Source organism: Leptomonas pyrrhocoris, assembly GCF_001293395.1.
Source record: "Leptomonas pyrrhocoris isolate H10 chromosome Unknown, whole genome shotgun sequence".
Classification (NCBI taxonomy): Eukaryota; Euglenozoa; class Kinetoplastea; order Trypanosomatida; family Trypanosomatidae; genus Leptomonas; species Leptomonas pyrrhocoris.
Window position 1 is genome coordinate 2191029 of NW_015438357.1, and position 19060 is coordinate 2210088.

The following is a 19060-nucleotide window of genomic DNA, read 5'->3' on the forward strand; positions in this document are numbered from 1 at the left end:
CTCGTACTACACACACCACCACACACACACACATATATATATATATATATATATATATATATATTCAAATCCCGTGTCGTTGGTCAGGTGTCCATTCGTTTCACGAAACAAACTTCTTTTCCGCTTTTCTCTCCATCGTCATTTCTCTACTCGGTAGGCAGCCCAGAGCAAACGAACTACCGAGCAGCACAGAGGCGAAAAAAAAGGAAAAGTATTCTCGTTTCCCTTTTCCACTGCGCTACCCCTTTTCTGATTTTATTCCTTTGACAAACAACACTCACTCGTAGAACCCCCCACCACACACACACACACACGCACATATATTTATATAGCAAGGAAAAGAAATCTCTTGACTTTCATCATGTCGGAAGGACAGACGACTCCCCGCGGTGGGTGGATTTGCGCGCGCTGCGGGGTTGAGCAGAGCGCGGATGCCACTTTCTGCCAGATGTGCAAGTTCGCCCACCCCCTCGAGCGCCGCGGTGTGCCGCAGATTTTTAACGGCTACGTCGTGCACTTCAACGGCATCATCCCCCGCACCATCACGCACCCGAGTCACTCTGTCGAGTGGCGCATGGCGGAGCGGCACGGGGCGACCTGCACTACCACCTTCGACCCGAACGTCGTGAACATCCTCATCTACCGTCCGGGCTACGAGCGCAGTGAGAAGTGCCGTGCCTGCATCGAGAAGTACACGAGCATCCCATGCGTGCCCATCGCGTGGATGCTGGACTCTCTCCTGCAGTCCCGCCAGATTCACCCATCCCTCTACCGACTCACGGCGGTGCCGCCGGTGGCGAACCCGACAGTGCGTGGCACGAACCTGCCCCACCATCAGCACCCCTTCTACCAGATCAACAAGACGGAGTACGCCATCCCCACCTCCTTCCCGCCCTCGAAGAACAGCGGGGTGAAGATTAAGGTGGCCTCAGGGGAGGGCGTGTCGTACAAGGACATGGACGTGCCGGCGGACATGGAGGGCGCCATCCCGCCCTTCTTCGACATCGAGCCCTTCAAGTACACCACGGTGAATGTCTATGACGCGGCGGTGGCCTGCGCGGCCGGCACCCACGCCGAGGCGGTCGATGAGGAGAACGACGAAATCGAAGCGCGGAAGGAGCGGGCGGGGATCGAGCTGCTGTCGTCGCAGCAGTCGTACAACAAGGTGGACCGCATCCTCTTCAGTGGGGTGAAGGTGCTGCTCTCGCCGGAGCTGCAGCGACAGGCCAGCCTTGTGCTCGCCATTGAGCGGTGCGGCGGCAAGGTGGCGGAGGTGACGGGCTCCATCGAAGACACGATTCGCAACGAGGTGACGCACATCGTCTACGCGCACGAGGACAAGAAGTCGGATATGATGATCGTCGCAGCCCATATGATCAACACCGAGCTTCCCGGTCTTCGGCTGACGCAGTCGAATTGGGTGGAGGACTGCCTCATCCTGGGCGAGCTGCTGCCTATCAAGGGCATGTACGTGCCAACGCCAAAATTGTTAGAGACGCTCAACAAAAAGTACTCCAGGGCCCGCAGCTGATCACAAGAAGCATCAGCATTAGCAGCGACAACAAGAAGTGCGCGGTAGACAGCTGTAGTAGGAAGAAGCAAATGCGGCTATTTTTTCCTAATATGTGGTGTTCTGTTTCTCTCCCCGGTACCAGTACCACCGTTGTGTGTCTGAAGGGAAAGGTTTGTCTTTCTCTTCACATTTCATTGTTCACCCCTCAAAGAACGTTTTTTCTTCTTCCTTTTCCACCATTACGTTTTATGTATCGGTTCTTGTGCGTTCTTGTTGTTTGTGTTATTTCATTGTTCTCGTTTTTATGATTATTCCGTTCTTCATCGTCTAGTCTATGAGTTTGAAAAAAAGGCAGAGCGAGGAGGCCGAAGGTGCTCCTTGATATTGCGTCGCCTCGTTTCGGTGATCGTTGCCAGGGGTGAGGCTGTCGCCGGTTACGTGGACCTCGCTTGCTTCTGTCCAGGCGGTAGAGGCGGCGGTACGCAGCGCCGTTGGTAGTATTCATGGCTCTCCTTTGCCGGTGAGAAGGTGGAAAACGGAAAAGAAGGACGGCGGTTCAACGGGGGAAAAAAATGTGCATTTTAGCAGCTTCTACGGGGAGCAAAAAAAATTGGTGCTCCTCTGTGGCGAGGTTGGGAGGTGTCGTGTTTCGCAACATAACACCGAAAGAAAGGAATAAGAAGAAGTCGAAGGATGAAGGCAACCGTACCCAGCTTCTTTTCCTTTATCTTTCATCAGGGGATTCTGGCGTTGAGTAACAGGAAAATCAAGTACAGTATAAACTGTTGTCATTCATCACCCCCGCTGCTGACAGACGTCGCCACCACCTTCTTTTTTTTCCTTTCTCTGTTGACTTCTCAACTGTTGCTCTTATTAAAAAGAACGTTTTTCTTTATATATATATGCGATCTCTCCTTTGTTGAACCTCTCTCTCTATATATATTGCCGTCTTGTGTCCGTTTTCCCTCTCTTCCGCTCCACATCAACCCACTGTCGTGCTTTTCCTCTTCTTTTTCTCTCTGTTGGTTCTGTTTTCCCCTTCCGGTTGTCGTCTTGCTTGGTTGCGCAAGCGTCTGACGATCACGCTACTTGTTGCAAATATGCTTGTACAAAAGTATCGCCAATATAGAGGGGAATGAGCTGCGCTGCTACTACAAACAAAAGAAGGCTGGCTTGGTGAGATGCACGATGCAGGCCGTCTGAGTACGAATCCTCGTTCAGGTTTGGTCCACGCATTCCTTCGACGAACGGAATGCAGTTCCCGTAGATAAATGGTGCTAGATCGTAGGTCATCTTGTTTCGTGCTTGTCCTGCGCTTTTAACGCAAAAAAGCAAGTGCGTAAAGAACGAAGGCTGGAGAAACGTACCGATGCAGAAAGGCCCAAGCGGACGTATCCTTCCTCACGTTTGGGGGGTAGATGCGCCGCTTTCACTGCTTTGGTGTTCTCAGCAGCCGACCATGCTATGTTGTCGAACGTGATCAAACATCTACCTTTCTTCTTCCTCTTTCATTTTTCTTTTCTGTGTTACGGTTCAGCTGCATATATATATTTTTCAGTGATCATTTCATAGCTGCATTCACACATACCCCACGGCGTTCTGCGACGAACCTTCCCTCTCCTTTTTCGGTTATTGTCAGCGCTTTTAGCTGCAGTTGCTTTCAGTTAACGAAAGCGCAGGTGTCTGGCATCTGAGGGAAAGCAAAAAAGGGAAAACAGCGTGGTTTTTTTTTTTAGAGCGTTCGCCACGCGCAGTGCATAAAGTAAGATCGCTTCACACTTTCTGTTGAGCTACTTTGCGCGTCACTCCACCGTATTGCCGTTGAGTACTTAGAGGGAAGGAGCAAAGTCATTCTTCCTCCTCCTCTTCCTCCGTCTTTTACACGCCTGTGCATCGCGTCTCACGTTGTGAAGTTTACTTCGCTGTTCTCCTTTCCTGTTCGTTGACTTCGCTTTCGTATTCTGTCCTTCTTTTAAGAAAGGAAAATAAAATAGTCACATCCGAATTCAACTCTCCTCGTTATGTTCTTTTGGATGGTTTTGGCGTTGTTGGTCGCCGTTGCGATAGTCATAACCCCCGCCGGTAGGTTTGCGGTGGCCAAGGCACAGGTCTACGCACATGGAGCGAAGTTCATGTTTCAGGCAAAAGACCTGCCGAAGGTGTTTCGCGGGTCCAACTACATGCGCATGGAGGCGGTAGGGAACTACAGCGGCGGAAAGCGCACCATTCGGCTCGTGTTCATCCGACATGGGCAGTCGGTGTGGAACTCGCTCTTCAACTCGATTAATGTTGGGCTGCCTTTGCGCATGGTCAAGGCGTCGATTCGGGAGTTTACGTACTTCTTCACGGACCCCTTCGCCTCGTGCATCATCGACTCGCCTCTCAGCAGCAAAGGCAAGACGGAGGCGGTGGACCTGGTCAGCTTCATGCGCACCGCGAAAACGAAGATCTCGTTTGACCCGACGGTGTCGGTGATCGCGTCGAGCAATTTGCGCCGCGCGATGGAAACGGCGATCGTCGGCGTGGCGCCGCGTCTGACGGTGACGAAGGAGCGCGTCGTGGTGGACTCCACCCTGCAGGAAGGCTCGCAGAACATCGACGCGCAGACCTTCTCGACCGAAAGGGGCAAAATTGCCCCGTGCACTATGGGCACCATCACGGATCCAGCGAAGCTGGGCACTGTGTTCAATGCGTACCTGAACGCAGGCAACCGTGTCGCCGGCGTAGATGTGTACCAGCGCATGGACGAGTTCATTATGCACCTCTTTGGTGGTCGCGGGGATGCGAGTTTGACGCCGGCGGCCGGTGGCGGTAATGCAGCGCTGCAGGAGGTGATCGTCGTGGGCCACAGCGGCTACTTCCGCAGCTTCTTTACGCGGTTCCTGCCTCCCTCCTCGACCCACGTCTCCAAGAAGAAAAAGATGCAGAACTGCGCGGTGGTCTCGCTAGATATTACGCGAGACCAGAACAGCGGTGAGGTTGTGGTGGATGAGTCGACGATTCGGGTTCTCTACAAGGGATTCAAGTAGGCAAAACAGTCACGTACACATACACCCACGTGTTTGCTGAGCGCGCTGCCCGGGGGTCCAGCGAACGTTTTTCACCCGTTCCTTTAGTTTGTTTTTGTTTTTGAGTTGTCGGCGCATTCGCATCGTCGTGCTCTCCGGACAAGCTCTCAGTCTTTTTCCTTCCCCTTTTTTCTTCTTACTGGGAATTGTTGCGATGCCGTGTGTTTCTTTTGCTTACCGTATACTATTTTGTGTCTGTTTCGCGCATAGCCACGAGCCATTCAAGAAGAAGAAAAACGCGAGAAGGACAGCGAAGCGGCACTGTGGACTTGCGTACTTGCTCCAGCTTTGGCCTCACCGCGTAAACTCCGCGGTTTACGTGAAAGGTCGTGTGCTTTTTCCTTTGCTACCCGGAGTGTTGGTTTCGTCGTGCAACTCTGTCCGACAAAGCCTGCGCTACGCTGGAAAAATAAAAGGAAAGACACCAAAGCTGTTTGTGCAATACAACGTTTAACAGCTCATGTGAGGGTGAGGGACAAATATATCGATTTAATACGTCTCAACGCTCTTTCTCTTTCTCGTAGCGTTGTTGTTTTTTCGTTCAAAATATCATTCGCGAGCGTTGACGGTGCCTTCTTCCTTTTCTCGTGCTTCATCACCGTGCAGGAAGGAACAGAACAGAAACTTTTCTGTTAGTAGAGCTCAACAGCAGAACGAAAAATAAATAAATAAACCATGCGGCCCTTTTTATCGCTGTGGAGGCGGTGCCCCACCGCAGCGACGGTGACAGCGGCAACGGTCTTTACCAGCACCATTGCTCATCATCGCTGCTTTGTGCGCAGTCGTCAAGATGTTACAGAGGCAGAGCGACAGCATCTCGAGCAGGAGTTGCCGCCGCGCGAGCTGCTACGGGAGATGCGAACCTCGGACCGGGCGCCCGGCGAAGACGCCGAGGACGACATCAAAGTTCCAGGCGACTCTTTTGGCATCATGCAAAATCGAGTAGCGTTTTACAAGCCCATACCGCGTCAGGTGCCACCTGGACCGTTAGGGGAGCTGATGCCTGTCGGCACGCACCCCTACGAGGCGTACAACCAGGACACGGTGCGGCTGCTGTGCAGTCGTTATGGCGTGAAGGTAGCGGACGCCGTTAAGGCCCTGCGCGAGGCAAAGGGTGACATTAACCTCGCCACCGAGCTGCTGGAGCGGTGGTTCGACATCGAGGTCGGCTTCGGCAGCTACGGGGTGGTGTGCCTGGAGTCGTACGCACCGGAGACGTTCTGTTTGGTCTCGTTTAACCTGCCCACCTACGCATCAACGCAAAACGACGAAGTGCTGGATGTCATTCACGAGCTGACTCTGTCGGCGGCGGAGATGCCGCTCGACACGCCGCGTGGCCGGCTCGTCGATAAGTTCGTGAACCACTGGACCACTGAAGACGACGTGCCATGCGGGGACGTGCTGAAGGCCTGCGATATCACCGTGCAGAGCATTCTCCTGCTCCCCTTCGGCGACTACGGCGTGCAGGGATTTCACGTGTTGAAGCCGGTAAAGGACGATGCACCGAACATCGGCCTGGCTGCCGCGGCTTGCTGCATGGATTTGCGAACCGGCATCCACAACCGCTTTCGTTTTCACGTGGAGCGCATGGCAGACTCGGTCAGCGAGCACGTGTTGCAAGAAATGCTGCACTACAACCAGGGCGTGCACGTGCTGCGCCAGCCTTACTGGTTTCGCCCTGAGTACAGCGTGGAGGAGTTCCTCCGCTTTAAAGAGTCGCTGCTGCAGCCGAGTGCGTCGACGTTTGAGATGCGCTACGCTTTCATGTTTGCCCCGCAATACGGCCTCCCACACTACCGCAACATCGTCGAGATGGAGAAGCTGAAGATTGCGCAGCACAAGTACGAGAAGCACTACGAAGACTTCACCGCGCCAGGGAAGTGGCTGACGAGCGACAACGCGCAGCTGCAGACGGTGGCGGCGGGCAGCGGGGGGTCCAACGCTCCGGGAGGGGCGATGCACAACAACACGAACAACGTCGACTCCATTCGAACAGCGATGGAGACTCGCGCTGGCCCGCTGCGTCGCACGCTCGAGAAGTCGATGCAGGCGCATGGCGATCGCGTATTTAACCGATTCTACCGCAACAATGCACATTGAGTTATCTTTCTAGTTGAGCGTGGAGAAGTGGCACACGTACCACTTGTGCCCCGGGGGCATTCGTCTCTGAAGAGTCGTGGCCAGTACGTTTCCGCACCACACAGAACGCGTCGTTCTTACATGAAGAGAGGGAGAGGAGAGAAGAGCGTCTCTCTTATTCACCTTTTCTACACCATATCTACCTCCTCTTTCAAAAAAAAAACATATTTCAAGCGTTCTGGAGAGTCTCTTTGCATCGGGAACACGCGGGAATACATTTTACAAGTGAGAGGTCTGCACTTTTCCGTGGATGCGCAGCAGGGTGGTGTGACACCAGAAAACGGCGCGAGGGAAACTGCCAGCTTGACGGCGCAACGGTTATACTCTTCCGATTCCACCGTCATGACTGTTTGCAAGGAAAGCGCGATATCTTTTTTCGCCAAGTGGTGTCGAATACACTTTATTTTTCCCTTCTTCAATGACATTTACGTTCCCCAACATCTACCTCTTCTTTGCTTTACACTGTTGTGCCACGCACGCACACACACACACACAGCACTGCAAGTAGATGCACATACGTATCTGCTTTGACGTTCAACCTGCGTCGTAGCAGAAGCTAGCCCATTGCACCTCTTCCGTGTTCCGTCACATTCTGCCACCGCTGGCGTCCTTCATAAATATTTTCGGCGAGTGCTTTGAAGCGACGTGACATCTGTGTTTTTTCCTTTGTTGAGGTTATATATATATATATAAGAGCAGAGTAGGTGTGTCGTTTAGCACACAATGGGCTGCGGCCATTCGCATCTCGCCCAAAAAGGGGCGACGAGCAAGAGCACTCACGTAGGGCCCGCGCCGTCCGCACGGAGCGCGACCCCCGAAAAGCCAGCAGAGGAGGAGGAGGACCTCTTTAACCAGCTTGTGGCGGGCTACGTTGGCGAATACCCTCAGAAAGGCACCGTTACGACCTACGAAGACTACAAGGGCTACGTCACCTCCACCACAAATCACGTGTCGAAAGGTAAAGTTGATAGGTTGTGTCGATGGTCTGATGCCGTTTTGCAGGAACGCCACCGACTCAATCACGATGTCTTCTTTAACCCACAGAACCCGGCTGCGTGGCCGAGGGAAGTGATCGCTGAGTACACCTCTGCCCCGTCGTTTGCGGATAGACATACTGCGCAGCAGAGCTCGTATAAATAGGTCCGTTGTTTCTGTGCTTTTCTTCTTCGTTTTTTTTCCTTTTTCGAAAATTCGAGTTTCGTGTTGGTTGGTGCTGTACCGCTGCACCGCATGCAAGGCTGCCGGGTCTATCAAAAAAGAAAAAAAAACCCATGTAGATAATAAAATTATGTTAAACTTCGGTACCTTTTTCTCTTCGTATTTGTTCTTTGTTCCCTCTTTACCGTACAGAACCTTTCTTTTTTCATTGTGTGTTGTTATCCTCGCCTTTTTTTTTTTTGGGCACATAGGCGCTTACTGTTTTGACGGTTTTTCATATCTTTCTTCTTACTTTCTCGATATATATATATATATATATATATTATATTGTTTTCCCTTTTAAGCTTCGTGGCGCTGCAATTGAAGACAGGTAGTTGATGCTGCTTCGAGAAAGATGCTTTGAAAAGCAGCTATTATACCTTCACTTGTGTTTCCTAGTGTACAGCTCCTTATCTACGTACATTTTACAATCACACTCCTGCAGCGCAGCGCAGGTCGGTGTGTGTTGCACAATGCTAACACCGCTTCATTCAAAACAACAACAAAAGCGAAGACATAGGCCACTGTTGACAGGAAAGCGGATACGGGCACATGGGCGAATGTTGCCTGCGGTGTGTGATGTGAGGAGCTCTGACCTCTGCCTTTTTTCGGGGGTCGGGCCCCATCGAAGAAGTGAAATTCTTCGTAGGACATTTTTGCGTCTCCTTCTCGTGTGAAATCATGCTACAGTAACGACAGGTTGTGTGTGCGTTGCGTTAGCTTGTTTTTATGCAACCCCCTCCCCCCGAAATGCCGGCTAGTAACGATGCGGAGAAGAAGAAAGAAGAAAGTCACTCGACCCTTTCATACAACGGCAACAAGAACACCGTGATACAATGAAGCGAAAACACCTCTATTTTCTCTTACTATTTTGTTTTTTCGCCCTCACCTCTTCATAATTTCTTCTCTTGCTTCGTCGAACAAGCAGTGTGTTCTCTTCTTCGTTGCTGTTTCCCAGCTTTATCGCAGCTCTGTGACGGCGAACGCGTCTTCTATTTTCCCCTTTCTCTCTCCTGCAGTTGGCTCTCGAACTGTCTAGGTGCCGCCACAGTCTTACTGCAATTAGTATTCAGACCTTGTTTTCCCCCCTTTCGCCGCTGCAACGCTTTCCTCTTCCCTTTACCCACCATCCCTTCCGCTCAGGTGTTTTGTCACGGTTACCGGGAGTTTCAATTTGAACTTTTTTTTTACTTCTGCCATTTGCGTCCTCGTTCGAGCGCGTGCTGTGCCGTTTTGACCACCAAAGAAATACGCTGTAGCCCCCCACACACACCCACACACACACACCCACACACCCATATACAGACGTATATTTATCATCCTTCTTTTTCTTCACCGTTGCCGCTCCTGATCAACCTCTAGCAAGCACCATGAACCGCGCAGGATTTGACAAGTACATCACCGTCTTCAGCCCGGAAGGCTCGCTGTACCAGGTGGAGTACGCCTTCAAAGCCGTCACCTACCCCGGACTTCTCACCGTGGCCATCCGCTGCAAAGATGCCGTCCTCGTTGTCACGCAACACCAAATCCCCGACCGTTTGATGCGGCCCGACTCGGTCACGGCGCTCTACGAGGTCACCGCCGGCATTGGGGCGTGCATGACGGGTCGTGCGCCGGATGGCCGCGCCCTCGTGCAGCGCGCGCGGGAGGAGGCGTCCGACTTCTACTACCGCTACGGCGTCCCCATCCCGATCGCGCTGCTGGCGAAGCGCATGGGCGACAAGGCGCAGGTGCGCACCCAGCAGGCCGGTCTGCGTCCGATGGGCGTCGTCACCACGCTGATCGGGATGGACGTGAGCGACGAGGATGGCTCGTTGAAACCGTTGATTTACACCGTCGACCCCGCTGGCTGGACGGGCGGCCACATCGCGTGCGCCACCGGTAAGAAGCAGGTCGAGGCGATGGCGTTTCTGGAGAAACGGCAGAAGGGCACCGACTTCGATGCTCTGTCGCAGAAGGAGGCGGCGATGATCGCGTTGGCGGCGCTGCAGAGTGCTATCGGCACGGCGGTGAAGGCGACGGAGGTGGAGGTGGGCCGCTGCACGGTGGCCGCCCCGACCTTCCAGCACGTGCCGAACAGCGAGGTGGAGGAGTGGCTCACGGCGGTAGCGGAGGCTGACTAGAGCGAAGAGGACACAAACAGTGCAGGGTACAATGTCTAGCGCAAGAGAGCGAGATAGAGAAGAAAGAGAGTTCGAGACCAACAAAGAGAAGCGCTTCGTTGTGCTGGCCGTATCACTTAAAAAAAGAAGGGCTCACGCAGCTTTATCGATTTTATTTCTCCAGATCAATCTGACTGGTTAGGTTGTTCACTGTTGGCGGCTGCTTCTCGCTCGCGTCGTTGCATTAAGGACCCGCGCTGACCGTTGCACTCCCTGGACTTTGCAATGAACAATGCTTCGTTATTCTTATTCATTTTGTTGTTGCACTTTTTATTTTGTGTATCACATTCGTTTCCGCGTGTGGTTTGTTGATTTCGTTTTTTTCTTTTCTGTATGTTTTGTGATTGATGTCGGATGTGGTAAACTGTGCAAATCCGCCAACACTCTTCGGAGTTCGCGACTTGCTTTGCACGCGTAGCCCGTTTGACGCGGCCGGCAGAGCCTTCGTGGCGGACGTCAGTAGTTTCTACGTGCCTCACGTGTTGTACACAGAGTAAATACACTCACTTCATGGCCTTTGCTGGGTGTTGGAGCTCCATGCTGTCATCCCGCTCCGTCTTGAGTTCGTGCGAGAAATGAGTTATACAATTTTTAACGCTGCCTGCGACAGTAAAGATTGTTGTACGGTGTCATCAACGTTCTCTCACCGTTTTAAAACCTTTCTCATCTCTTTTACTCTTCTTCTTCTTCGTTATTTGTTTTGGGGATCACATGCAAACTAGTTGTTTTTGTTGTGTTTCTGTTCTTGTCTCGACTGCTTCAGCTAGTCCGCAACGAGGTCAACTCGCTCCATCATTTTTCTGTCTCTCCGGTGCGAGCCACGTAACACCTGTGCGTTTCACGTAGTTTTTTTTTTGCCGAACTTCAAGAAACTGCCTCAGTATCTGTTGTAGTACTGTGTGCGGTTCCCCAACGCGTACAAACCCCTCAAATTCAAAAACGGAGAGCATACAATGTTGAAGGAGTGGCTGCGCGGCTCGTCCAGCGAGGCGGAGAAGCCGGCCGAGGAGAAGAAGCCGGCGGGCCGTATGGTGGTGGACGCCGAGAGGCCGCTGGAGACGCACGAGAACTCACTCAGCAAACGCCGCGAGGCCTTTGAGAAGAAGTTAGCGGAGTCGGCTCGCGAAGGTCCGCCACACCCCAACAAGACGCTGGCCTATGATACCATCTTTCGCAAGCCGCAGAGCCTGTTGCTGGAGGGTAACAACAACGAGGTGCAGGAGGGCATCACGGTCAACGTCGCCCGCAATGCGCAGAACACGATGGTCTCGACGAAGTGGTCCTTGGTGAACCCGCAAATGTCGAACTGGGAGGTCAACTTGCAGATGAACGGCTTCGCGGACATCATCGCGGCTTCGTGGAACACGCTGAACCGCTATCAGCTGACCTACCAACGCGTGTCTAGCGTGGGGGCGATGCTGGTGACGCAGTTCATGGCGCAGAAGCAAGGCGGCATGACGCAAGGCACCGTGTTTGCCATGCTGCAGTACCCCTGGCGCTGTGGTGGCTGCACGCAGGTGCAGTACGTGAAGGATCAGTCCTTCAGCATGAGCCACACCCAGCGCCTGATCCGTGGCGTGCACATCGGCACGAACCTCACCGTGGAGCCGCAAACGCACGGCTCGTACCTGTCACACGCCATCTCCCTCACAACCCCAAAGAAGGACGCCGGCTTCATGGCGGAATGCACGCCGAGCAAGGGCACCTGGAAGGTCGCTGCGACCGCCTTTGACTGGGCCATGAACATGGACGCCGCAATTGAGCTGGAGTACAAGGAGAGCCGCGAGGGTATGCGCAGCGCGCTCAACGTGGGCTGCCGTAAAGGCTTTGTGGGCGGGGCGGAGCTGACCTCCTCGCTTCTCGGGTTTAACATGGCGAAGGTGAATTTGGAGCTGCCCTTTGGCGGTGAGACGCAGGGAGCAAATCAGTTCCGCCTGGGCTTCAATTGCCAGTACGACATCCACGCTGGTGCCTTGAAGCAGGGACTCGTCTTCACAGCTTGAGATTGGTGTTGTTGTCGTTGATTATGACGCTACCGCGGTTGTTCGTCACGGATTTTCTCTTGATGTTTCACGCTGACGTGCTTGCCTATCGGGTGGGTTTGAGAGCTTTGGGCGTTGATGCTCATTGATGACACAGATTTTCTCTCTTTTTTGGGAGGGGGTGGCGGGAAGAACGGTTCACCCGCTGCAAGTGAGGAGGGGCAGTTCAGTGCTCGCTGGAGCTTTGCATCTCCGCCATTCCCAACCTCACGATCTTCTCCCTCTTGGTGGGCCTGAAACAGCAGCAGCGTTTTTTTTTTGTCTTCTTCTCGGCTTTTGGTACTCGCAATAATGAATAAAGATATATGTCTCACATTATTTTGGCGTGATGGCAGTCATTGGAGTTGTACGTGCCACGAGGGGATGGTTGGGTTCTGTTTCCTTTTTTTTTCCGTGGCTTCTCTCTTCACTCTCCGTTGAGTTCTCCCTCTCCGTCCTTCCGAAAAGCCCCCCGAGAAGAAAGGAATGGGAAAGGAGCTCGTTGAATTGGTGCGGTTCTTTTGTGTGTCGGCGTGGCGGCACTTGAACGGTCTTCCTGTTGTTGCGCCTTCACTTAGCCTAAGATGATCCGGAAGGAAACACAAGCAAGTGGAGAGAAGAGGAAGCGATGGTGTTTGCGGTGTTTCTTCCGTCCCCGTTGTCCTTTTAAATGTCCCTCTTTTCGATGTTGTTGTTTGACGTTCTTTTCGCCTCATGACGGATCCGATAAATAACACACATGCACAAACACGTAGAAACGAGAAACGCGGAAGCTGAGACGTGTAAAGCGAAACGCCTTATTTGAAGACGTCCAGTGAGGAAAGGGAGAAAAAAAGATGGCAAAACATCTGCACCGCCGGCGCTTATCCGCCTCCTTCGGACGCACCAGGAATGCTGATATGCTACGCTATCTTTTTTCCCCCTGTCACATTAGGCGCTTCGTGCGCGTTGGATGGGCGTCTGTGGAGTTCCAGTCTCGGTGCGTTCCCTAGACAGAGCAAACGCCAGCGCACGATTGAATGCCGAATCAGTGATCGCTTTTCAGCTGCGTACTTTCTCTTCTGGAGGGCACAAATGACAAAAAAGCAGATTAAACTCGAGCAGCTTTCGCGTTGCTGGCACGCCCTCTATGTTCATTTCTCCCCCTTTTCTCCTCCTTCTTTTCCTCCATCAAAATACCGTTCTACCCGCCGTCCACACACGATCGACGTGCTTCCAAAAAAAAAAGAGGAAGAAAGGGAGGGGCCAGCAAACTCTCACGGTAGGACACACAAGCACCGGAACACAACGTGATGACGACCATGATGCGCAAGTCCTCTTCAACGTCCGCGCAGGACGAGGACAAGCACTACAAAATGTGCAAGAAGATCGCGCAACTCACGAAGGTGATTTACACCCTTAACAACCGATCAGAGGATAATGAGCAGCGGACGGCGTGGCTGCAGCAACGGCACACCGCGGAGCTCACCAGACTCGCGCGGGAGTACGAGAAACAGATCGAGGAGCTGCAGAGGCAAGCGAAGGCGCTGCAGACGGAGAAGATGAACCTCGCCGGTTCCTTAGAGGCACAACACAAGGAGGAGCTGCGGAACGCGCAGGCGAGCTTTCAGTCTCGCTTTGCGGAGCTCACGGATCAGGTCACCGAGCAGCTCGCGCAGTTTGAATCCGTCCTGCGGGAAAACAAGCAGCAGATGGTAGCGGAGTGCGCGGCGGAGGCAAAGCGGATCCGCGAAGGCAAGGATACGGAGCTGGCAAAGCTGGTGCAGGAGTACAACGACAAGTACAAGTCGATGCTGGCCGAGCAGCTGGACAGCCGCGACACATTAGAAGATGAACTCAACAGGAAATGGTCGGCGAAGGTGCAGGCATTGGAGGAACAACTGGAGGCCACCCAAGGCGGCAAAGATCGTGAAGTGCAGGCGAAGTCAAGACTCCTGCAGGAGGCGCTGCAAAAGTGTGCTGTCTTCTCGAACGAGAAGGACGCGCTGACGTCTCAACTGGAGACCGCACAGACGCAGGCGCGCACCCTGCAAGACGAGCTGTCGAAGGCCGTCGCGGACTTGGGCTCCGAGCGACATCAGCGGAAGGCAGTGGAGGAGTGGAAGGCCAAGCTGGAAACGCAGCTGACGAACCTGCAGCGTGAATTGGCTTCCCTCACGGAGCAGCTCGGCGAATCGCAAGAGGCGCTCACGGCGGAAAAGGCGAGCCACTCCCGCAGCACGGCGTCTCAGAAGGCGTTAGAAAACGAAAAGGCGGTGCTCTCTGCGGCGAAAGACTCCGCCGAGCACGAGCTGGCAGAGTGCAAGGAAAGTCTTGCGAAGTGTGCGGCGGAGCGCGATGCCACACGCAACGAGCTGGACACGCTGCGCTCCTCCGCGGAGGCCAAGACCTCCTCACTGAGTGAGCTCACGGCGGCGCTCTCGACAGCGCAGTCCCGAATCACCGCGCTGGAGACAGAGTTAGAGACCGCAATGCAGCAGCATGCGAGTGACACGGCGCAGGCGCAGCGGCGGTTAGAGGAGGTCAAGCAACAAGCGACGGAGGAGGCGAAGGCAGCGGAGGCGAAGCACCAGGAGGAGCTCCGCAACGCGCAACGTGACCTCCAATCAGCCTCGACGTCAGCGCAGCAGCAGCTGCTGGAGACGTACAAGACGCAAATGGAGACCATGGAGCGCCAGCACACGGCGCAGGTCCAGCAGCTACAAACGCAACTCGCGGCGGCCACGGAGCATCACCGCGACGTGTCGGGGAAGTTGTCACAGGCATCAGCGCAAGTGACCCGCCTGGATCAGCGCTGTGGGGAGCTGGAGACGCAGCTCCGAGCACAGATGCAGCAGACGGCGGAGGAAAATGCACGCGCTGCGGAGCAAGCCGCACAGCTGCGTCGGGAGCTGGAAATTGCACGGAGCGGCAGCCGCGAGGAAGCGAGTGCGCAGCAAGCCGCGCTGGAGCAGCTGCGCGCTGAATACGCAGCCGCCCAAGCGGAGGCCGACGCGGCGCACGCGAAGGCCCTTCAAGAGCTGCGCAATGGGGAAGGAGAGCGAGTTGAGGCTATACAGCGGGAGCACGTGGCGCTGCTGCAGTCCCTCCAGAAGGAGCACGCTCTGTCGTTGCAGCAGGCGAGAGACGATGCGGCATCGCAGTTGACGTCCACCGCCCGTGACGCCGCTGCCCGCCACGCCGTACAGCAAAAGGAACTCATCGACAAGTTGGAGGCCCAACGCGCTGCCGCCGCCGCCACCGAACAGGAGCGGCTCAGCCAAATTGCGAAGCTGGAGGGTCAGCTACGTGAGCTGCAAGGCACGTCGTCTGCACAGCAGGCGTCATCATCCAATCAGCTGCAGCAGTTACAAAAGCAGCTCGCGCAGCTGCAGGACACGTTGCTGAAGACGCAGGCCGAGGCGGCTGCCACCCTTGCTGCGGCGCGCAAAGACGCGGCTGCGCAGCGGCAAGACGACATCGCCTCCTTTGAGGCGATGCGCCAACAACAGGTAAACTCGGAGCGGCAGCGCTACGATGCTGCGGCTGCCGCCCATCGCGAGGAGATTGCGAAGTTAGAAAACCGCATGAAGGAGCGGGTCTCCAATGCGGAGGAGCGTCTGAAGCTCACCGTGGCCCAGTACGAGGCACGGCAGAAGACGATGCTGCAGGAACACGAGGCGGATCTCCGCACGGCTCACGAAGTGCAGATGCGAGAGGCAGCAGCGGCGCACGAGGCGGAACGGACGCGCCTGCAAAACGAATTGTCGCTCGCCGAGGCGGGGCTGAAGGACCAAAGCGCGCGCACGTCGAACTGCATGCAAACCATCGCCGCTCTCACCGTGCAGCGGGATAAGGCGTTAGAGGAGGTGCGCACGGAGAAGCGCAACAGCGCCGCCGCCCTCACGGCAGCGCAGAACAAGCACGCCGCCGACGTGGAGCTGCTTCACATAAACCACCAGCAAGAGCTGAATCGGTTCTCCGCTACTCACAAATCTGTTGTGGACGACTACCTCAAGCAGCAGTCCGACGAGCGGGCGGCGCATCAGGCGCTGATGGAGGCGATGCAGCAGCGCATGGAGGAGCTGCAGCACAAGTACGACTACCGCGAGTCGCGCAGCGAGGATGTGGAGCTGATCAATCGGCTGCTCGTCGACAACAAGGAGAAGGAGGTGGCGCTGACCAGGGCCTACGAGGACATGCGCCTGTACAAGCTGGAGCTCATGAACCGTGAGGAGAACTATAACAAGGTGTTCCATCGCAGCCCTGCCGTGGCCGACTACTCGGGCGTGGCCGAGGCCGTTGCAAAGAAGCAGCACACGAGTCTCCCATTCATCAGCGCTGCCCGGAAACAGTCCACGCGGTAGGATTGTTTCTACTTCGGGTATTTGGCCCTTCAGTGTTTCCTCCTCTTTTAAGCCACATCGCACGTCAGATATGAGGTGACGGTAAAAGACACCGTGCTTTCGCGTACACCCGTTCTGCTTTTCGCTGTCTCCGTATTGCTGCCAATGCACAGAAAGATTTTTTTCTCTAAGTGTTCACGATTCTAACTCGGTCGCTGCCCCTGCTGGTGCTGCTCATACACATCCTCGTCAGTAGCCGGGAGAGCTGCCGTTGACCTCTGTACATTACATCCAACTTAGATTTTGCCGTTGGACTTTGTTTTATTTTTTTTTTTCTTGTGTACGTATATGTAAAAGAAAATAGTAAAGAAAACCATAACGTTTCCGTGGTTGTGCCGCTCTGTTTTTCCTATCAAAACCCCTTTCGTGTTGTACGCCGCTGATGTATAGTTAAGCGTGTCCAAATCAAACATGACAGGTAAAGTTGCTTCTCTCCTTTTTTTTTTCTTTCTCCGTGTTCTGGCCTCATTCACTTTCATTGTAAGTCCTTCGGATACAGCTATTTAAGAAAAGCTTATACAAAACGGTTTCGTTACGCTGGTGCAGCTCTTCGGCCGAAAGATCATCTGCGCACTTAATAGAGAAAGCGAACGACTTGTGCATTAACTCTGCGGATACGTCCTCACGCATGCTGTCTCTTCACGCCATTTCTTTTTCTTTTTTTTTGCCCGCCTTCTTCTTCGCCGTATTTTTTGTTTCGCTGCTTCACTTTAACCTTTGTTGTGTTTGCTCTCTCTCTGTGTGTCTGGTCGCCTCTTACAATTTTTTCGTCCGCGCCCTTCCTCCTTTTCTCGCTGTTGCTACGCGCCTTCGTGTCACGAGGTTACCACTGAAATACCGCGTAGCACTACGTACGTATCTTAGCAGTTGAGCTCGTATCTTTTGTTGCTCTTCTCAACACCACTGTTTGTGCTCACGGAACTCTCTCGACCACCAACATCATCATGGTCAACGCATTCGCAGAGGAGCTGAAAGTACGCGGCAACGAAGCCTTCGCGGCGAAGCGCTTCGAGGATGCCATCGTGCTCTACGACAAGGCTATCGAAACGGATGAGACGAACTTCGTCTACTACAACAACCGCGCCGCCGCCTACCATGAGTTGAAGAACTACGCCAAGGCGATCGAGGACGCCACGAAGTCGATCTCGATCGAGAATAACCCCAAGGCGCACGCCCGCCTTGGCGCAGCGCTGTGGGCACAAGGTAAGCACCGCGAGGCAAAGGGCGAGTTTGAGGTGGCTGCTGCGATGGACCCCTCCAACAAGTCCCATAAAGAGAGCGTGCAGGCGTTAGAGCAGCTCATCAACCCGCTGCCCTCGTCGTCGGGCTTTGCGCACAGGCGTGGTGTGCCGCACCCGTACGAGTACGCGCGTGCGGCCGCGGCGGCGACCAGCGCAGCGGGCCCGACACAAGGCGGCGAATTCGTTTCGGTGGACTGCGGCGTTATTGGCTTAGTCCTCGACGTCGTGGTGCTCCTCTTGACGGTGTTCTTCGTCCTGTCCTCTTTCTTCGTTCCGTCGCTGCCGGGTAAACTGTGGGCCTACCTGTTGATCGCCACCATGCTTCAGCAGGCGCTGGTGATGCGGGTGCGGAACTTGCTGCAGGCGAAGATGGATGTGCTGAACTCGTGGACGTCGCACTTCTGCTCCCTGCTCTTTGCGCTGTGCTTCTTCGCGCTGCTGATTGGTGTGCGCCCCATCATCTTCATGCCCATGTTCATCGCTGGCTACAGCCTTCTGGATTTGATCAACAAGCGCCAGCAGGTTGCCGCGCAGCTCGGTCCGCTGTATCCGATGATCGCCCCTTACGTACAGAGGGCTGATGATAGCAAGGAGCAGATTCGCATCTTTGCTGCCAGCGTCGAAGCCTTGCTGACCTTCACCATAATGTTCACCGGTGGCACCTTCTTCACCTTGGCCTACATCCAGTACGCCAAGAACCGCTACAACCACGACAGCTACATGAAGCTCGCCTTCAAAGGTCTGCGGATGAACGTCACGCGCCTCACCACGGCATCGTTTGTGCCGGCGGTCGTGGACAAGTACGCGCAGAAGTTCTTCGATCTGTTGGACAAGATTGCTCAGCAGCCGATTTGAGTTTTGTGGGGAGTGACGTTTTCGTTTATTTTTGTTTCTACTCGCTGTTGACGGACCTACAGCGTTTATATTGAGGTTGCAGTGTGCCTCCGTTGATGTTCGCTAGTGTTGGAGGAAGTTCCGTGTTTTTCCTTCTCTTCTACTTACCTGCGCTGATGGGGTGCGTCGTGCTTTCAGTTAGCCGAAGGTTGTGTGCGTGTGCGCACGTGGGGTATTCTTCTGCCTTTTTTAAGAAGTGTTTTTTTTTTCTGTGTGTGTGTGTCGTGGGGCATCGTGCGGGTGTACGTGCGTTTGCTTTCGATTGTGGTGCCTTTATCTATCTCCGCCTTACCAACAGTCCGCTTGCTGTTGAGATTGTTGTTATTACTGTTACTTTTCCGGCTCAGTGTGGACCTTGTTTGAGTTGTTGGTCTCTTATTTTTTTGTGTTTATTTGTTTTTTCCCCCTTTCTTCTGACTTCCTTTTGGATACTGTTAACT

The 19060-nt window shown here is 54.2% G+C and overlaps 8 protein-coding genes across 13 annotated transcripts; all 8 read left to right on the plus strand.

The window, feature by feature from the left end:
- Window positions 1–85: 85 nt before the first annotated feature.
- On the plus strand, window positions 86–1531 carry ABB37_00721 (hypothetical protein; the record flags this gene model as incomplete). Its single annotated transcript, XM_015797029.1, has 1 exon — window positions 86–1531. The coding sequence occupies exon 1, from the start codon at window positions 362–364 to the stop codon at window positions 1529–1531; it is 1170 nt and encodes a 389-aa protein (XP_015665037.1). The 5' UTR covers window positions 86–361.
- Window positions 1532–3048: 1517 nt separating this feature from the next.
- ABB37_00722 (putative mitochondrial hypothetical protein) lies at window positions 3049–4542 on the plus strand (the record flags this gene model as incomplete). The annotated part of the gene is made up of 1 exon (XM_015797030.1): window positions 3049–4542. The coding sequence occupies exon 1, from the start codon at window positions 3535–3537 to the stop codon at window positions 4540–4542; it is 1008 nt and encodes a 335-aa protein (XP_015665038.1). The 5' UTR covers window positions 3049–3534.
- A 561-nt stretch (window positions 4543–5103) lies between these two features.
- Window positions 5104–6681, plus strand: ABB37_00723 (putative mitochondrial hypothetical protein; the record flags this gene model as incomplete). 3 transcript variants are annotated; one of them, XM_015797031.1, is made up of 1 exon in its annotated part: window positions 5104–6681. In XM_015797031.1, the coding sequence occupies exon 1, from the start codon at window positions 5257–5259 to the stop codon at window positions 6679–6681; it is 1425 nt and encodes a 474-aa protein (XP_015665039.1). In that variant the 5' UTR covers window positions 5104–5256. The 3 variants fall into 3 exon arrangements, with proteins under 3 accessions (XP_015665039.1, XP_015665040.1, XP_015665041.1); XM_015797032.1 differs by having other exon boundaries at window positions 5140–6681; XM_015797033.1 differs by having other exon boundaries at window positions 5186–6681.
- Window positions 6682–7214: 533 nt separating this feature from the next.
- ABB37_00724 (hypothetical protein) lies at window positions 7215–7860 on the plus strand (the record flags this gene model as incomplete). Its single annotated transcript, XM_015797034.1, has 1 exon — window positions 7215–7860. Exon 1 carries the CDS (start codon window positions 7444–7446, stop codon window positions 7858–7860), a length of 417 nt encoding a protein of 138 aa, XP_015665042.1. The 5' UTR covers window positions 7215–7443.
- A 980-nt stretch (window positions 7861–8840) lies between these two features.
- Window positions 8841–10040, plus strand: ABB37_00725 (putative proteasome alpha 1 subunit; the record flags this gene model as incomplete). Of its 2 annotated transcripts, none has more annotated exons than XM_015797035.1 (1): window positions 8841–10040. In XM_015797035.1, exon 1 carries the CDS (start codon window positions 9288–9290, stop codon window positions 10038–10040), a length of 753 nt encoding a protein of 250 aa, XP_015665043.1. In that variant the 5' UTR covers window positions 8841–9287. The 2 variants fall into 2 exon arrangements, with proteins under 2 accessions (XP_015665043.1, XP_015665044.1); XM_015797036.1 differs by having other exon boundaries at window positions 8844–10040.
- A 759-nt stretch (window positions 10041–10799) lies between these two features.
- ABB37_00726 (putative mitochondrial hypothetical protein) lies at window positions 10800–12082 on the plus strand (the record flags this gene model as incomplete). Of its 2 annotated transcripts, none has more annotated exons than XM_015797037.1 (1): window positions 10800–12082. In XM_015797037.1, the coding sequence occupies exon 1, from the start codon at window positions 11033–11035 to the stop codon at window positions 12080–12082; it is 1050 nt and encodes a 349-aa protein (XP_015665045.1). In that variant the 5' UTR covers window positions 10800–11032. The 2 variants fall into 2 exon arrangements, with proteins under 2 accessions (XP_015665045.1, XP_015665046.1); XM_015797038.1 differs by having other exon boundaries at window positions 10841–12082.
- Window positions 12083–13326: 1244 nt separating this feature from the next.
- Window positions 13327–16446, plus strand: ABB37_00727 (hypothetical protein; the record flags this gene model as incomplete). The annotated part of the gene is made up of 1 exon (XM_015797039.1): window positions 13327–16446. Exon 1 carries the CDS (start codon window positions 13393–13395, stop codon window positions 16444–16446), a length of 3054 nt encoding a protein of 1017 aa, XP_015665047.1. The 5' UTR covers window positions 13327–13392.
- Window positions 16447–17305: 859 nt separating this feature from the next.
- Window positions 17306–18581, plus strand: ABB37_00728 (putative mitochondrial hypothetical protein; the record flags this gene model as incomplete). 2 transcript variants are annotated; one of them, XM_015797040.1, is made up of 1 exon in its annotated part: window positions 17306–18581. In XM_015797040.1, exon 1 carries the CDS (start codon window positions 17430–17432, stop codon window positions 18579–18581), a length of 1152 nt encoding a protein of 383 aa, XP_015665048.1. In that variant the 5' UTR covers window positions 17306–17429. The 2 variants fall into 2 exon arrangements, with proteins under 2 accessions (XP_015665048.1, XP_015665049.1); XM_015797041.1 differs by having other exon boundaries at window positions 17329–18581.
- Between the last annotated feature and the right edge of the window lie 479 nt (window positions 18582–19060).